Consider the following 18,469-nt stretch of genomic DNA (forward strand, 5'->3'; position numbering starts at 1 on the left):
GGGCCCAGCGCGGGAAGATGGAGTCCCTGGCAGAGTACAGGGAGGTGGTCTAAGGGCGTCTGAAAGCTTTTACCAAGGGCACAGCTTCCCACCCACAGGAGACGGTGAAGCAGCCCCCTCCCACCAAACGCCCCCTCACCTTCACAAAGGTGTTGACGGCCATAATGGCCATGTCAGGCTGACTCTTGGCATAGTTCATCAAGTACAGGTACACCAGTTTCTTCAGCTCCAGGTTGTCAGTCTGCATGCAGTTCACCACGTCGGGGAAGAGGGCACTGAAAGGTCAGAGTGCTATCAGCGGGGAGGGCAGGCTGAAGAAAGGGAGGGAGACATTTTTTCCAGAAGCCAGCTTTGTGAGAGTGGGAAACAATAGCTAAGGAAGGAAGGAAAACAATAAGCAGGAATTTCTAGTAAAAAAGGAGGCTACCAGCCATGCCGTTACTACACACACCTCCAGACGGGAATGACATTCCAATGAGGCGATTCTAAAAACACGTTCCCGTGCTTTTTTTGCACATGAACTCTGGGGGTTGCCAGGCCTGGCTCCAGCCTCTACCCCTTGCCATCTATATGGTGCTGGGAGAATTCCCTCATCCCACACCTGCTTCCTCATTTGTAAGAGGGTTGCACAATAACCCTTCCCCAGGCCCTTGGGATAATGCAATGAGACCATGTAAGCTGTCTGGTCTCTATGCATGGGAGGTGCCGGGTAAGTGGAAACTTCTCCTTGGTATCTCATGTCACTCTGGAGGTTGAGGGATGGGTCTGCTCTACTTCCCTCCCAAGGTCTGGTGCCGGCACCCACTCTGACCCAGCACCCGCATGTGTAGAGAAACCATTATAGACGAGGCTTCAGGTAAAGAGTTCTGCATACTTGAACTCATTTAATAGCCTTGAGGGGCCAAGTCATTAGGTCTGTGCTACAGAAGGAAACGCTGAAGCTCATAAACATTACATAACCTGACTGAGGAGCCAGGTCTAACACCTGTGCTGTTATGCTGGGTGGAACCCTTCGCAACATGGCACTCGATGGTCCTGAAGTCACAGGCCCTGTCGAGAAGTCAAACATGGATGGAGAGGCATTTTCGATCTCTGGAAGCAACCCCTCCTGTCTTAATCCTCAGGCTTTGATGGGCAGGGGTATGGCCACTTAAAAGGTCATGGTGAACTTTCTGAGCAGGATCACCATGGTCACGAGGGACAACAGGCAGGAGTTAGAGCTGAAGCCGAAACAATGGGAGATGGTGCACCAGGAAGCAAGGGCAGTGAGGGGGGAGAAGGGGGAACTGCTGAGGAGCCCGACTTGCTCTCCTGTGCCCGACACATCAACAAGTTCACTTGAGACGGAAGGACAAAGATGCTTCCTGTGAGGAGGTGACACCAGAGTTCTAGAAGGAGCATAGCTTCAACCTCAGAGTGATCTGATCTGGACGCAGGCCCAGTTCTCCAGGAGAGGCCCGATCCCCTCATTGCTCTGTCTGTAGCGGGTGTCTCGGCAAAGCTTTGTTTCTTGTCTTGCCAGGATACCCCTGTGCTGAGGGTGGGATATCCACAGAGAACTGGGTGGGATTAGAGTAACTGTGGGCAGGACCCAGATGGGAGGCCGCACCATGTCAAACCCCAAGCCTCTGAGGCCCAGGGCAACATAGGGAGCAAGGGAGAGGGCATGGAAAACCCTGGGCCTGGACTTCAGATGTCCTCATTTTGGCAATAACCACATGATCTCTGGACAAGCATTTCACCTCTTCTTTGGCTTGTTCCTTTGGTGGTAAAAATATTATACATTCAATAAGAGAATCAAAAGGAACTACAGAGGACATGTACCCAAAGATTCTGCCAGTTCTCAAATACCGCAAACATTATCATCAAATCTAGCCTCTCCCTTTAGGGACTTCATGATCTGGTGAGCAGGTAAATACAAACACTTGTGAGAAGGTAAGAGCAAAGCCTGTGAAAGCTGGACTCTGTAAGGTGGAGACCAGTCAGAAAAGGAAGATGTAAGTATTTTCCACTGAGTGGTGGGACTGCACCTTGTTAACAATGGGGAACCTGCGAGACTGGGAGAAAGGCAGCAGTCTCTCCGGCTCTCACACGTTTCATTTTCTCATATGGTGTAGTCAGTCATCAGCCTGTGCTACGCAGGTGACACAACCCTGCTCACTGAAACTGAGAAGGACCTGAAGCGTACGTTGTAGAAGGTCAAGGACTGCCATCTTCAATATGGACTGAAGCTCAACATCAAGAAGACAAAGATTCTCACCACTGGGCCAATTGGCAGCACCACGTTAGATGGAGAAGAGATTGAGGTTGTTAAAAATTAGAGCTTGCTCAGCTCCGCAATCAACACTTTTGGCACCAGTACTCAGGAAATCAAAAGAGGAATTGCATTTGGTAAATCTGCAGTCAGGGACCTCTTCAGACTGCTGACGATGTCAGTCTAGAGACTAGGGTGCACCTGATCCAGGCTATTACTTGCTATACATCAGATAGCTGGACAATGACTAAGGATGACAGAAGAAGAATCGATGCCTTTGAGTTATAGTGCAGATTAGAGTATTGAATACACCGTGGACTGCCAAGAGAACAAACAGGTCTTTCCTAGAGAAAGTGAAAACAAGTTGCTCATTTTGGGCAAAGATTTAGAAGTTCTGTCTCACATACTTCAGGCATGTTGCCAGGAGGGATTAGTCCTTGGAGGAGGACATCATGCTTGGAAAGGTGGAGGAACAGTGCGAGAGAGGAAGACCCTGCATGAGATGGACTGACACAGTAACTGGGGTTACGGGGGTAGGTGTGTTGGAGAAGGTGAGACTAGGGCAGGGTTTAGAGCTACTGTGCACAGGGTTGCTACGAGTAACGGGCAACTTGATGGCACTTAACAACATGGTGTAGTCACTGTAGAATTAGTGCGGGGTGACATAAACAAGTGCTGAGAGCCAAGAGCAGGAAGAGCTACCTGTGGGCAGGTGACAGGGAAGGTTACAGGAGAAAGTAGACTTTGACTGGATTTTAAAAGACAGGGAAATGAGCTGGATAAACAGGGAATGTCTGAGCAAAGAGGCAGCTCTGTTTCTATACACGATCTGCCTGTTCCCACAGTGTGGTGCAAAGCAGAGATGACAAACTGGAGTCAGTCAACCAGAACAATCTGCAATGTGTTTTACTTGGGCCTCGCAGTGTTTGTTTGCATCTTTCTTTGATGATGTTCTTCTTTTTTTTTTTTCCATAAATGCACTTTACTACACAGATCCGGGAGACAGCGAGTCACCTCTAAGACTGCCTCTGATGACGTTCTTCTTGTTGTGTACTGCAGAGTTGGAACTGGCCCAGAGCTGACCCTCTGGTGGGTTTTCAGAGGCAGTAAATCGCATGGGAGGAGACTGCTCATCCTTCTCCTGCAGACCAGCTGGTGGTCTCAAACTGCGTGCTTTCGATTTTGCAGTGCAGCTTCTTGCCACTAGGCTACCAGAGCCCCCTCTTTGTTTGAAAGTGTCTAACATTTTAAGAGCTTAAAAATGTAAGAAGCCAGAGTTTATGTTCTTTTTAAACACCAGACTGAGACACACTGGGTCCATTTGCCCCGGGGTGTGCATGGGGGGCTAGGGGGGGTGTGGTATCTCGTAATCCTCCAGCATTTCTGACAAATTCATGCCCCACCCGCTGCTAGCTGCCCCGGGACCTAGTCTATCCTACCCGTTCCCGTTACTGTCTGACCCTATCAGCATTTGAGCTTGTGACCTTCACGGAAACAAAACTTGCTGTATGGAGAGGAAGTCAAGGAGTGGTGACAAGTACTGAACCCGAGTTACAACCATCCCTCCGTCAGCCGGCCTCCAGCTGCCATCCGCCCAGCCCTGCACACCTGACATCTTTGCCCACGGTCATCGACGCAATCACTTTCTTTACTGCCTCCTTCTTCTTCTCTTTCTTGTCACTGTTGAGCTCGGCCTTCAGCTCGAAGATCTCGCCTAAGGAAAGAAGGCAGTCAAGAGCAATCCACCCCCATCTCCCCAGCTTCTGAGGGTGCTGGAAGGAACCAGGTAAGACACTGTGCAGAGGGCGGCGCTAGTCCCTCATCTCAGGTGGGACAGAGCTGTGAAGGGACCACAAAGGCTGTGAGGAAAGGAATCATCACAGCGTCACACAGGACTGAGCAACTCCAAGAGGAAATTGGCTCTGCAGGGAACAAAAGTGCAAACGCAGGTCTCATCGGGTGGACTGCAAAAAATGCTGAGAGGACACCAAGTTCTCCTCAGCTACTTGTCCCTGAAGGCCCTTGATGCAGAGCGTGACAGAATCTAGGATCTTCAATGTGAGGGTGGATCTGACAGAGCCCCACATGGGGCGCTTCCTGTTTTCCTAGAATATCTCCTCAGAACTGCTGGCTCAGGGTTTCACTTCCTCAGGCACAGGAGGTGGCTCAGGCTCTGAAGCCATCCGCCTCACCTCGTGAGGGCTCTCACGAGATAAGCTGTTCTCAAGACGTGATAAATTGTTAAGGACTTGGTGATCTGGAAAAAAGTCAAGGAGGAAGTGGACTTGCTCAGGACCCCCTCATGGGTGTGTGCAGAGCTGGGCCCCCGGGTCTCCAGGTAGCAGCAGCCAGCTGCTCCCTGTTATCAGTTCACCCTCACGGCTTTGCGTGCCCGGATTACAGATGGGCAAAAGGAGGCTTTCCGAGATGGACTAACTGGGTGACGACACCGTACAGCTCCTGGGGGGAGAGGCAGTATTCAAACCCAGCTTGGCCAGTTCCAAAGCCAGCATTCTAAATCACTGCACGTTCCCAGGACAAATCATTTTGCTTCTCTGTCCATTTTCTTTCTGGTCTGGACTCTGCCTCTACACGGACTAAATGACCTCATTTAAGTCTCACAAGGGAAACCCTCGCTGCGGTGGCCGGCATTCAGTGGGCCTGCGCTGACGGTGGCCACGCTGATGACTCACTCATCATACCCTCTGCCTCGCTTGCTTTTTTGTGGGATGAGAGCTCTAGGCATTCCTCTTGAGTTACTTAGGGTCAGGGTGGCCCAGGGGGGATCACAGCGGGAAAGGCGCTAAGGAGGTTCTGGGTGGATTTATAGTGAGGGGGGAAAAAGCACCCCAATATTATTTTTTTACCATGACTGAGCTGAACAATTTGGGGTTCAGTAAGAATGTGAGACAGAGACTGTAAACAATTAAAATCACACTCTACACAGTCAGCACCAGGATACCTAGAGTAATACACAGACCATGTGGCTCATTCATGGCCCTGTGGGGCTGAGAGGGCCCAAGACAAAGAGGGCCTCATGTCTGGGATGTAACAAGCTGTGAAAACCTTGACCCCAGTGCAGGGCTACCTTGCTCTGCTCAAAGTGTTTGGCAGACGCAGATCCATCAATGAAAGGTCTATGGGGTATGCCCCTTCTTCTAAGGACCTCCAAATGCAATCTGGCACCAGTCCTGCCTCCCAAGTCTCTCTCAGGGCCTCTAATTCTCATCACCCCTTGTGCTGCCCCCTGAGTTTGGACACTGAATTATCCTGAGCTGGGGTACTGGTTTGCATGCCTCTCTCCAGTTTCACAACCATTATGAGGGTCCATCTTGGCTCTTCTCTCACTTAAAACCAACACTGAAGTCAGATTCAGGATAAAACCTGGATCAATCTCTTGATTCCCCTCCATTTGCTGAAAAATAATAAAAGAAAAACAAGCAAACCTATTGCCCATGAACCAATCCTGGCTCACATAGACCCTCGAGAGACAAAGGAGATCTGTCTCTCACAGCTTCCAAGGCTGTAACCTTTATGCAAACAGACCGCCACATCTTTCTCCCATGGATTTGAACCACTGAACTTTCAGTCAGCAGGCAAGCTCTTAACCACTGGGCCACCAAGGCTCCTTTCCTGTAACATAAATCAAAACTATGTTCACTGCAACTGAGTTGATTTTGAGTCCCAGAGACCTTCTAGGCTGTGGGAGAGTTAGCTTTCGGGGTTTTCAAAGGCTGTAAACCTTTACTGAAAAAGATAGATTATTCTTTCTCCTGCAGGGTGGCTAGCGGGTTTACACTGCCAACTTTTCAGTTAGCAGTCAGATGCTTTATCCACTGTGCCCCCATGTTGTTGTTGTTATTATGTGCTGTCCAGTCTCCTGTGACTCATAGCGACACTATGCACAACAGCTCTGAACCCTGCCTATCCTGAGCCAGTCTCCAACAACCTATGCCCACATCTCAGTTACTGTGTGTCAATCCATCTCACCCTGTCTTCCTCTCTCCTGTGCTGTCCCTCCACCCTTCCAAGCATGATGTCCTTCTCCAAGGGCTGGTCCTTCCTGGCAACATGCCCAAAGTATGTGAGATGGGGCTTCAAAATCCATGCCTCTAAGGAGAAACTTGGTCCCACCCTCTCCAGGACAAACTGTTTGTTCTCTTTGCAGTCCATGGACCATTCAACACTCTTCTCCAGCACCACACACAGACTTCACAAAAATCTACCATCAATGCCCCAGCACACTCAGCATTCGGTCCACTCCTCTGGTCTGTAAAATGTAATGTCTTCTTTCAGTCCTCTCCTTTCTCACACCTTCCTGCTGGCTTTTCTGTCCCTGAAAGCGTCGCAGACAGGGCACTCAAATTTGCTCCTTGTTCCTTATTTATGCCCAGCCCCCTTTAAGTTGCCAGGCTCCCTAACCTCCAACCCTACACAACTCCCTGCACTTCCTCATCACAGCTTCCAACATCCAGGTCAGAGACTGCCTGCCTTTTCCCTTGTAAACAGCTGAAGTTTCATAATCACTTAACAAATACTCAAAAAATACCTATAACAATGAGCTTAAAAATAACACAAGAGCTCCTGGCTCTGATAATCTAACAAGGGGCTCTTGACTTGGTCAGCAGGCACGCTATCAATCTCTCACTTAGAAGGAAGGCAGGAGGAAGGAAGGGCTGGTCAGAAAGATGTTTACACATCTTAAGTGTAAGCACATTTGTCAGATATTACAATAGCCTCCATTTCCCTATAAATGGAAAAGCCCAAAAAACACCCAACAGCATAAGACTAGCTTAGCAAATTTCAGTTTAGTAACTCGGGCTAACCTTAAGTCGTTACAACTGTCAGGAAATGCTTGTGATAATGGCAAATGAAAAACAGGATAGAAATGGTGACTGTAAACGTGTCCAACATGTGCTCCCTGGATAAGGACTGAGAACACACCCCCCAATTACTGGAGGGCTGCTGATAGGATTATATGTGGCCTCTTTACCCCAGAAAACACTCACACCCTGTTAACGATTTAAAGCCGTGGAGGGAAAAGCGAAGGGCATGAGTTCCAAGGAGGGAGATCTACCACCTTCAAGTGGCTGCCAAGGCTGTGACCCACCACTGGGTTTCCTTCTCTATCAGTCTTTATCAGAGGGGGTTACTCCTCTTCCTCCCTCGGAGTTAGTTCACTGGTGGACTTGAACTGCTGACATTTCAGTTAGCAGCTCAATGTGTACGTTACCAGAGCTCCTAAGAGATTCCTCATGTTACAAAGAACTCAGTTTTCCCGATCTACACAGTAAAGAAGCTCTGGAGTGTTCCCATCACCCACTTTCACGCCTCCATCCCCACCCCGATCCCACACACAGGGGTACGCAGAGAAGGAGCAGGCAGGGAAAGATCAGGCCAGGACACACACACACACACTCTCCCGCAAGGAGGTGAACAGCGGTACCTTTCTTGGTGGTGGTAAAATATTTTGAGTCAGTCATTTTGGTCCCTTATAAGCGGCCAGATTCTGTAAAACAGAGAAGAAAAGGACGACTTTGAGTTAGGACCCGTTCCATTTTCAGTCACGGCGCAGAAGAGGAGCCCAACGTGCATGGCGTGTGGAAGGACAGCTCCTTTGCTCTTTACCAGGCAAATCATCTGCTAAGATACTGGCTGCTCAGACTCTGGAGGGTGATTGTGAAGGATCTGCCTAATTTTTTTGGAAAGTGTCCTTCTTTGACTCAGGAATTCTACTTCTGGGAGTCTCTCCCACAAGGCGCTCTGTACAAGGCTATTGGTACTTGGCTAAGGGTTTTACTGCAGCTCTGTCCCCAACGATACCCAACTGGAAATAACTAGCAGCATCCAGAGACACTGGGGGGAAATGGGGACAAAAACCGCTGATGACTCTTCAATTCCAACTTATACTAATCTTACAGGACAAATTAGAACTGCCCCTTGGGGATGCCATAAATCCTTCTAGAAGTTGAATGTCTTTCTACCTCAGGACAGCTGGTAAATTCAAATCACTGCTCTTTTGGTTAACAGCCTAACTCAAATTCACTGTGCCATGAATTCACTACAGACATGAAAAGGCACTTAAATTGTAGCAGTTCGTCATGAAGTTTACCCTGCACCAGGCACTTACAGCTCCACACACATTAATGCATTAAAGGCTCATTCAAACCCCATGAAGGTACCATAAAAACCACGCCCAAATCACAGCTGTGGGCTTGATTCCAACGCACTGTGACCCAACGGGACACCGCCGAACTGCCTCAAAGGTTTCCCAGTCTTTACAGAAGCACCAAGGCTCGCCTTTCTTCCTTGGAGCAGGTGGGGGGCGGGGTTCAAACCTTTGACCTGCTACTTGGCAGCTGAGCTCTTTTGTGGGCGTGAGGGTGTGTTTCATGCACGTACATTGTGTTTAGACAATTTTGCGTTTACATTATATTTCGTTCATATAGTTCCCCCCTTTACAATCAATCATCTTACTAAAAATGACATTCATGAAAGAGCGTAAGCCAGCTACTTCATGCCTCCTGCACTAACATCCCCCTTTTACATAACCAATTTCTGCTGATTTCTGCTCATCCCTATCAAACCAGTATTCTTAGGGGAACCAGCATGCTCTTTTGGCTGAAGAGCCCTCTGTTCCACTTGGCAACCTGGAGCATCTGCATCCACAAGCAAAGTCCAGAGGAAGCCATGAGGCTGCAGCAATCGACCCTAGCTCACTGCACGGGAGCAGCTGAGCTCTTAATCACGGTGCCACCAGGGCTCCCTCTAGACAAATGAGTTAGGAAAACACCAAGTCTAAAAAGCTGAGGAGCAAAAGAATAAACACCAGAACTGGGGGGTAGGTGTGCAAAACACTGGGAGTGTTCATACATTGTGAAGAGCAAAAGCAATGTCAGGGAGCTTGTGCAGAACTGTTGAATGGGAACCTACATGCTATGTAAACCTTCACAGTAAAAAAAAAATCCAAAACCCACAAGACATTTTTAAGAAATTTATATGGCCTAGTGGTAAGGAGCTGCAACTACAATCCCAGAGGCACACGGTTCAAATCCACCAGATGCTCTGCCGGCGAAGGAGGGACAATCTCCTCCTGTACCAGTCAGATCTGATTTGACGGTACATGCACAGAAAAGTAATAAAATAAAAAAAATTTATATAGCAACGAGGTCTGGTGGCCTAGTGGCAAGAAGCTGCACTGCAATCTCAGAGGTGCACGGTTTGAATCCACCAGATGCTCTGCTGGAGAAGGAGGAACAATCTCCTCCTGTACCTGTCAGAACTGATTTGATGGTACACACAAAAAAAATAATAAAAAAAAATTTTTTTAAAAAAGAAATTTATATAGCCTTTGAGCTGTGGTGCTTGAGAAGAGTATAGACTATACCACTGACTACTAGGAGAACAAACAGGTTCGTCCTGGAGAGGGTGAGACCAGGCAGCTCCTTGGAGGCAAGGATTCTGAGGCTTCGTCTGACATACTTTGGGAATGTTGCAAGTAAGGACCAGTCATTAAAGAGGGACAACATGCTTGGGAGGGTGGAGGGACAGTGCAAGAGAGGAAGACCCTCGATGAGATGGACTCAGTGACTGGGGCAGTGCGGGTAGGTGTGGCAGATACGGTTAGGTTGGCTCAGGATAGAGCAGGGTTCAGAGCCGTTGTCACAATGAACACATGAGACTCGATGGTACATAATAACAACAATATATAGGATTTTTATCACCACCAGTTTCTATTAGAATGACATGAGACAATGTTCATCTCTAGAAAAGACTAGCATGTACAGGTTATCCCCTATTTAAAAACAATTGGCTGCCCACTATTTCCATTTCTTTAAAAAAAAAAGAAGTGCATGCACACCCATGTTTACTTCGGCTTTCTTCACAATAGCAAAGAGCTGGAAACAACCCAAGTGCCCATCAACAAACGAATGGATATTCACACAGTGGAATACTATGCAGCATTGAAAAACAAGGAACTCATGAAATATTATGCAAAATGGATGACCCTGGAGGACACTATGCTGAGTGAAATATCTGTCACAAAAGGACAAATATTGCATAGGGCCACTGTTGTAAAACGGGACTGACATCAGGGTTGAGAGAAGATGTATATGTCATTGAAACAGATGAGGGAGAGAACTGTTTAAAAGGGATATATGAATGGGTATTCTTGTCATTACAGAAGTCCAGAGTGAAGGCTGCATAATGGAGAGGACTTGGGGGAAGGAAAGAGTTTTTCTTTTTCTTTTCAAGGAGAAGAGTGAATAGAGGGGAAGGGGTGGGTAGGGAGAAAAGTGCAACAATGAATGACTGGAAACCCTAAGTCTCTGAAAACTTTTATTAAAATTAATTTAAAAATAAAGAAGTGCATTATTAGAACCTGTTTCCACTTAACCAAAACAAGTCCAAAGAGGATTTCTGCACTTACAAAAAAAAGCAAAAAGCAAAACCTGCAGTCAGCCTTTGTTTTGTAGCCACACACTGAAAAGGCAGAGAGGTCTGGGGGCCAAGTGGCACAGCCATGATACCAACTCAAAGGAACGCAGTTTGAATCCACCACCTGCTCTGTGGGAGAAAGATAGGTAATCTTCTCCTGTGTGATTTACAGCCTCTGAAAAGCCACTGGAGGGTCAGCTATGAGTTGGTTCTAATTTGACTGCACACAATAACATACAAGAGGCAGCATGAACCCCAAGCAGTGAGGGCAGCATTGCCAACGTCCTTGCTGGGAGCTACATTCTACATTTCTGAATCAGGCCACAGCTCTGAGCTGTGTCTGTAACCACCAAAGACTAGTACTATTTGAGGCTGCATGTGTCTGGAATGACTGCAAATGTTCTATTTTGGGTCTGAGAACACAAACATTTCCCCCTATAAAGTCAATGGTCATTGTTCTTTGCTTTGTGTCATTTCGGCTTAGGAATGCTCTGTGTTCAGAAAGCAGGGGAACCTGCAGACTTTAAAGGTTTCCCAAATCTATCTGACGAGCTTTTCTCAGGTCATCTTCTCTTGTGGCACAAAACTCAAAGGGCTAAATGCCGTGCTAAGGTGGCAGAGTGCATCAGGGCTCACTCCTTTATTCAACGAACATTTACTGCGGACCACTGTGTACCTCAATATGTCCCTGTTGTTGTATACTGTCGAGTCGGGACCAAACCACAGATGACCCTTCAGAGGGTTTTCAGAGGCAGTGGGAGTTGACTTCTCATCTTTCTCCTGCAAATCAGCAGGTGGATTCAAATCAAATGCCTTTGGATTGATAGTACAAGTCCTTACCAGCAGTAGGGAGCCCTGGTGATCTAGTGGTAAGAACCTGCACTGCAATCCCAAAGGCACATGGTTCGAATTCACCAGGAGCTTCATGGGAGAAAGACGGGCAATCTCCTCCTATGGGATTTACTGGCTCTGAAAACCCGCTGGAGGGTCAGCTTTGGGTTGATTCTCACTCAATGGCACACAACAATGACAGGCCAGCAGTGCTTCTCAATATGTCCCTCGGTGGCACAAACAGTCTGCACTGTACTGCTAACCCAAAGGCAGTGGTTTATCTGCCGGTACAGCAGAAGAAAGTCCTAGTGATATGCTTTGGTAAAAGATTACAGCCAAGAAAAATTCTGAGAGCACAGTCTATTCTGCACCAACATGTGAGGCAGCGATGCAACTCAACAGCAACAAGGTCTTTTGAAAACGTATTTCAGCTTCTGTCGTGGCAGCCATGGCTACATGGTACCCCGTGGCTGTGGGCCTCAATAAGGGCCACAAAGGAACCAAGAACGTGAGCAACTGAAGCACAGCTGCATCGGCGGGTGCCTCACTGAGCACACCAACTTCATGCAGGACATGACCCGGGAGGTGTGTGGCTTCGCGCCCTACAAGCATCGTACCCTGGAGCTGTTCAGGGTCTCCAAGGACAAGTGGGCCTTCAAATTCATAAAGAAAAGAATGGGACCCACATCTGCCCAAGAGGAAGCAAGACGAATTCGGCAGTGTCCTTGTCACCATGAGGAAGGCAGCTGACAAGAAGGAATGAGCGTGCTCCGCTGTCTCCCAAAGCCATCACCCATTTGACATAATAAATTGTAATAAACAGCTCACACTTCATGTCTGGACTGCAGTGGTCCCTGGGGACTGACATCCTGGGCCCCATGCCACAGGAGGGCTCAAGTGGGAAGGGGTAGGCGTCCATCCAGTACTGGAAATGGTCTTTACTGTTGTTGTGTGCCTTAGAGTTGGAATAGACCCATAGCTGACCCTCCAGAGGGTTTTCGGAGGCAGTTAATAGCACGGAAGGAGGCTGCCCATCCGTCCCCCATGGAGCAGCTGCTGGGATTGACTGCAGCACAGCTTCCTGCCACTAGGGCATCAGAGCCCCCCACCCAAAAAAAAAAGTACTTCTGGGTGGAATAGAGGAGGGAGGGAAGAAAATGTGCAACTTTGAATTTTTAAAAAAGTCCTTTATTAATTTTAGTTAACAGATGACATATAAAAGATTCTATCTGGGAGACTGAGTACCTTGATTATTAAGTGGAGGTTTTGGGGATTGTTTTGATAGTTATTTAAAACAACTATCATTTGTAATGTCTCAAAGTTAGAGGTTAATAGCTATTAGTTATTTCATCTGTAATCTTTAATTGCACTGAGGTAAATGCTTTCAACCTCATTTTTTTAGATATAGGCGTGGAGGCTCAGGGTTGTTAAATAACTGGCCCAAGATCACAAAGCATGCAGAGGCCAGGCCACCATCTCATCTCCAGTGTGTCTATAGGAGCTCAGACATGTGTTCTACTAAGGAAGGATTCCTGCTTCTGGCACCAGAGAGGGGAGCCCAGAGCCCTGGGCATGGCGAAGAACTCGGTCTAAAGCCCTTGCAACCTTCCACAATTTTACGTGATACAGGAAACCACAGAATCCCCAAACAATAAATTAGAATGAAGACTGCTCATCTACTCTGTCCTTTTTACTGCCTCTGTTGGAAGAAACTCAACATTACCCATCAGCACGTGCCTCCAATCCTTTACTGGGTGGGGATGGCATGAAGTTACTGGAGCAAAGGACGGGAGGACTCATTTCAAACGTCTCTGGAAATGAAGCCCACAAGCCTCCCCTCCTGCCCACTGGTATTTTTCCAGCTTAAGCGTGGTGTTATGACAAGATGGCACTGGGATGTTCCCAAGCTGAGAGACAGACCCGGATTTTGTTTCGGCAATCAATGGGAAATGACTAAGTACAGACTGAGCTGCCTTGCATCCTCTGCGGGATCCAGTCAGGATAAAAGAATAAAGGGACTCACTGACACAACAGTACAAAGTCAAGACACAATTCTCCTTTGCTTTTGCTTTGCCTTTTGAAAAGGGAAGATGGTACTTTTCTATGACTGTGTCTGATGATTTGAGGCTCTGGTGGGGGTCCTGCCTTGATGGTGCTCACAGTGTGAGTAAGGGCTACCTCCACAAAGCAAAGATCCACAGTGGCCTGATTCACAGACCCATACCCGCTCACCCTTCCTGCTGGGCCCGGCGCATGGCATATGGCAAGTGCTCAATTAATAGTTGATGACAGAAATGAAAAGGGGCCACTGAAAATCCCAGGAGTCTGTACCCAACTCTAGACAGCTCTCTTATGTAACTGTTTAACATTTATTTCTAATATAAATTTATTTACTTTTTATTTTTTTAAGATACATAAAGTCTTTTCCTCAGCAAAATTGCACCAACTTAGAGGTTATCTTAGGAGCGCCAAGGATGAGTAGGCAAGACAATGGGACTTCTGTTGCACAATAAAGAATGCATGGTTTCAGAGGTCAAAGACTTGGGAGCATAGCAGAGAGAGATCTCAAAAGATATAAAAAGTAAAACATCAAAGAAAAAAAAAAAGATATAAAAAAGGGAGCTCTGGTGGCCAATGGTAAGAAGCTGCACTGCAATCCCAGCGGGGAGTGGTTTAAATCCACCAGATGCTCTGCTGGAGAAGAAGGGACAATCTCCTGTACCAGTTAGATCTGATTTGATGGTGTGTGTACACACACACACACAAATAAAAATTTTAAAAAAGATATAAAAATACCTCTTATTTTATTTTTTTATTTTTATTGTATTATTTTTACGTGTACCGTCAAATCAGATCTGACTGGTATAGGAGAGGATTGCCCCCTCCTTCTCCAGCAGAGCTTCTGGTGGATTTGAACCATGTACCTCTGGGATTGCAGTGCAGCGTCTTGCCACTAGGCCACCAGAGCTCCCCTAAAAATACCTCTTCTCTCAATCTTAAAGAGCCTAGTCCACTGAATAGAAGGAAAATGGGAGGTACAAAGAAAGGAGCTTGGTGATACAGTGGCTAAAAGCACTTGGCTGCTAATACAGAGATTGGTGGTTCAGCTCCACCAGCTTCTCCTAGATGTTGAAGTCTGCTTCCAGAAAGATTATGGCTTTGAAAATCCTACAAGACGGTTCTACTCTGTCCTCGAGGATTCTTAGAAAATTGGAGGTAAAGGGGGCAAAAAATTATTAAAGGCCCCAAAGAAATGAACAGATAAACCTTTCAATGTTAAACCTGTTTGTTGTTGATTGCTGTCAAGTCAAACTCATAGCGACTCTATGAACAAAAGACCTAATGTCTTTCCATAACTAGAGGGAATTAACAAAATGGAAAAGAATTATTAACTTAGATGATTTAACCTCAGAGCTTTCCAGAAATTCTTTCATAAATGAGGCCCTCTGACAGGACCAAAACATTCCCTTCCATTTTTCAGAGGAAAGCTGGGGTTTTCCCCTCTCCGCAGGCACACAACACAATCAGTGAAGAACCTACATTCCCAAGTTACACCTGGCAGGTGACAGAGATCCTCGTTGCACGCAGCTGACCAGGAGGAGACGGGGGTAGGGGACTACCTTTTTCAGAGGGGCATTAAAACCCAAAAGCACCGCAGGGTCGGCTCCTGGTGCTTCTAGGTCACTGAATTTCCAAAAGACATGCCTTGTAGGTTGGAAGGAGGAAGGGATTCTCAAATTCACACTGCCATTGCATGCACTGGCCCTGGCTAATGCTCACTTCCGCAGTATCTGTTTCACAAACATATCCCTCTGCAGAGGGCCTGAGGGGACTGGTGATGCAGAAACCATACTCAGCTGAAGATTTTATACACAGACAATTCAAGCAGGGGAGGAAGGGGAAGTGAGACTCAGAAGGTCGTCACCGGGGAGCACACTGATGGGTTTACTCCTTGGCTGGGGAAGACCACTACGGCTTGCTGATCTACAAAGGGTCCTATCCCTTCGTGTCCTTTCTCTGTTCCGAGCTTCCTCATGCCGGTTGGACAGCTTACCTGTGGTTATCAGTGCTAGAGAGCTTTTCCCATCTTCTCTGCAGAGTGGAAAAAAACCCTGGCAGAGTGCAGACGCCACAGGAAAGACTGCCTTTCCTGGCACCACTGAGCTGTCCCCATAGAGTCCAGAGGAGTAAAGACCTTGTTCTCTCGACTAAGCTGGTCAAGTATGCCAGCCTCATTTGAAAGCAGGCAGCCCACTGACGCCAGAAAAAAAAAGGGGGGGGGAGGATTTGGGATTCCATTTTTGGAAGTGACAGGATACATGAGAAGCAGTACTTAGAGGAATTGTTGTTGTTGTTGCGAGAGACTGAGATAGGGCTTGGAAACTGCTCCAAGTGTGTGGTGAATCACCTTTACTGAAGAGACTGCTTCGGGCTGGGATACCCCCACCTGCAGCATTTTCAGGCCAGGAATGCCTCAGGGAATAAATGGCACAGTCAAAATGTTAAAGACAGGCATGCTTGGCTTTGCATTTAAGGAGCAAATGCTGCCAAGCCCACCTGTGCTCTGCCCCACGCTCCTCAGAAGATCATGACCGACAGAGGCCCCAATCCTGGAAGCCACCTTTTGGTTAACATGCCTGCTCTCCCCCTGGCCATGTGCTTAACGAAAAGGAACAGAATAACCAGGCCTCTTACATTTTCAAGAATTATAAAAAAAATACTTGGTGAGAATCTCTGATAGACTGGTCTGGGACAAAGACATAATGTGATCTAAGAGTAGAAAAGCCCAGTTCCAAGAAAGAAAAGGGCTGGGCAACCTCATCAAAAAGATCCTTTAAAAAAAAAAAAGGATCTTCAACTACCAATTTTTCCAGACACTTTTATAAAACGCTCTATTTGCGAATTCAGGGAGCTCTGATGGCCTGGTGGCAAGAGGCTGAGCTACAATCCTGAAGGAAGGCAGTTCAAGGCCACCAGCTGCTCAACGGGAGGATGGGCAATCTCCTCCTCTGCAAGTAACTGCCTCTGAAAACCCGCCAGAGGGTCAGCTGTGGGTTGGTTCCAACTCTATGGTATACAACAAGCACAACAACATTGCTAGCAAAAAGATCCTTAAAAAAAAAGAGATGCTCAAATAGGAATTTTCCCCAATTTTTTCCAAACACTTTTATAACACACTCGATTTGTGAATTTTAGGGCGCTCTGGTGGTATGGTGGTAAGGAGTTATGCTGCCAACTCAAAGGCAAGCAGTCACCAGCTGCTTTGAGGGGGAAAATGGGCAGTCACCTTTCTGTGTGATCGACAGCCTCTGAAAACCTGCCGGAGGGTTAGCTATGCATAGGCTCTGTCTTGGCAGCACATAACAACAACAAGAAGTGGATTTTAGAGTAAGCTCTGGAGTTTTAGGGTTAGGGAGCTCTGGTGGCCTAGTGGTAAGGTGTTGCAGTGTCAACCCAAAGGCACACAGTTCGAGTCTACCAGCTGATCCATGGGAGAAGGACCAGCAACCTTTCATGTAATTTAGAGCCAGCCTCTGAAAACTCACTGGAGGGTCAGCTAGAAGTTGGCTTCAACTCAACGGCACATAACTAACGAAACAATAACATTGGAGCTAGGGTTAGATTTGGGGGGAGGGAGGGACAGTTCTCAACATTTTTCAAATGTTTTGGGCTGCTCACTCTTCTGAATTTATATTTACCTGAAGAAGGGAAACAGAATATCTTTTTGTGTTTTAAGTCTAAGAAAACAGATTTAAATCTATAAAAATATAGTAAAAAATAAACACGGCAAATTATCTCAATTTTTCCCCAAGGTCTCAATGTTGGCAATAATAATACCATGAAGCCTGTGAAAGCTGGAACTTGAGTCAATTGCCTTGCTTTCTAAGGTTTCATAAATTTTCTGCCTCTGACAAGGTCTGATTGCTTTCTAACACTATTAGTGAGAAACAAACACTCGGCTTTTACATGTTTAGGTGGCTGGTGTCTACATCACGATACAGCATCTCCCTTCTCTGACAGTTTTCTGCCATACACAGGTTCTGGCTTCTGTAGATTTTACTGCCATAAATACATGCTTGGAAACATGAGGGTTATTGAGAGAGAGGAAAATCCTTAATGAGACGGACAGACACAATGGCACAGCAGAGGTGGTGAGGACAGAGCAGGGCTGGGTCACTAGGAGTTGGACACGAGCTGACAGCACCACTCCTAACAACTCTGAAGAGCTTGAGTGGGTTAGAGTTTACTTCTAATCTAGAACTCCGTTTCTCCTCTTTAAAATGGGATGATCACAACTTGCTGCTCTATTTACTTCACATATTAAGAGGCAGATAATGTAAAAAATGAAAGGAAATAGACATGTATAAGTACAAACACTGTCAACAGCTCCACATAAACGAAATCCTAACATTAAAGTTGTTGTATGTACTGTCGAGTGGGAACTGGTCCATCGCCGACCCTCCAGGGGGTTTTCTGAGGCAGTTTTAAATCGCATGGGAGGAAACTGTCCATCTTTCTCCTGAGGAGCTTCTGGTGGACTCAAACCGCGTACCTTTGCATTGGCAGCACAATTCTTTACCACTAAGCCGCCAGAGCTCCCTCATTAATAGAAGAGACAAAACTAATCATGGTGGTGAAAGTCAGATGAGTGAGTGCTAGTGGGTGGGTAGAATGGATGAGAAGGGCCACCAGAGAACTCTCCAAAGGTTGATTTGTATCTTTATGCAGTCACTAACCAACTGAGCTCTAGTAGTTCAGTGGTAAGGAACTGCACTGCCAATCCACAGGTACGTGAATCAAATTCACCGGCTACTCTGTAGAAGAGAGGTAGGCAATCAACTCCTGTGCTATTTACAGTCTCTGAAAATCTGCTGGAGGGTCAGCTATGGGTCAGTTTCAACTTGATTTAGGTGTCTCTCTTGATGAAAATTATACGAACAGCAG

The 18,469-nt window shown here is 46.9% G+C and overlaps 1 protein-coding gene and 1 pseudogene across 7 annotated transcripts in view; one reads left to right on the top strand and one right to left on the bottom strand.

Moving 5' to 3' along the window:
* The window catches only part of AP1B1 (adaptor-related protein complex 1, beta 1 subunit), a 39,870-nt gene extending 32,126 nt beyond the window's left edge, over positions 1-7,744 (bottom strand). For 5 of the 7 annotated variants that reach the window (XM_006890487.1, XM_006890492.1, XM_006890488.1 and 2 more), the window contains exons 1-3: positions 7,701-7,737; positions 3,863-3,968; positions 140-275 (exon numbers count right to left, since the gene is read on the bottom strand). In XM_006890487.1, coding sequence (XP_006890549.1) covers positions 140-275; positions 3,863-3,968; positions 7,701-7,737 — 279 coding nt within the window. Of the gene's footprint in view, positions 1-139; positions 276-3,862; positions 3,969-7,700 lie in introns of all 7 variants that reach the window. The other 2 variants (XM_006890489.1, XM_006890486.1) reach the window with 1 other exon arrangement.
* A 4,228-nt stretch (positions 7,745-11,972) lies between these two features.
* Positions 11,973-12,287, top strand: LOC102854021 (annotated as a pseudogene).
* The last annotated feature ends 6,182 nt before the right edge of the window (positions 12,288-18,469 follow it).

Source organism: Elephantulus edwardii, unplaced genomic scaffold (genome assembly GCF_000299155.1).
Source record: "Elephantulus edwardii isolate Elephantulus edwardi_28Jun2011 unplaced genomic scaffold, EleEdw1.0 scaffold00089, whole genome shotgun sequence".
Classification (NCBI taxonomy): domain Eukaryota; kingdom Metazoa; phylum Chordata; class Mammalia; order Macroscelidea; family Macroscelididae; genus Elephantulus; species Elephantulus edwardii.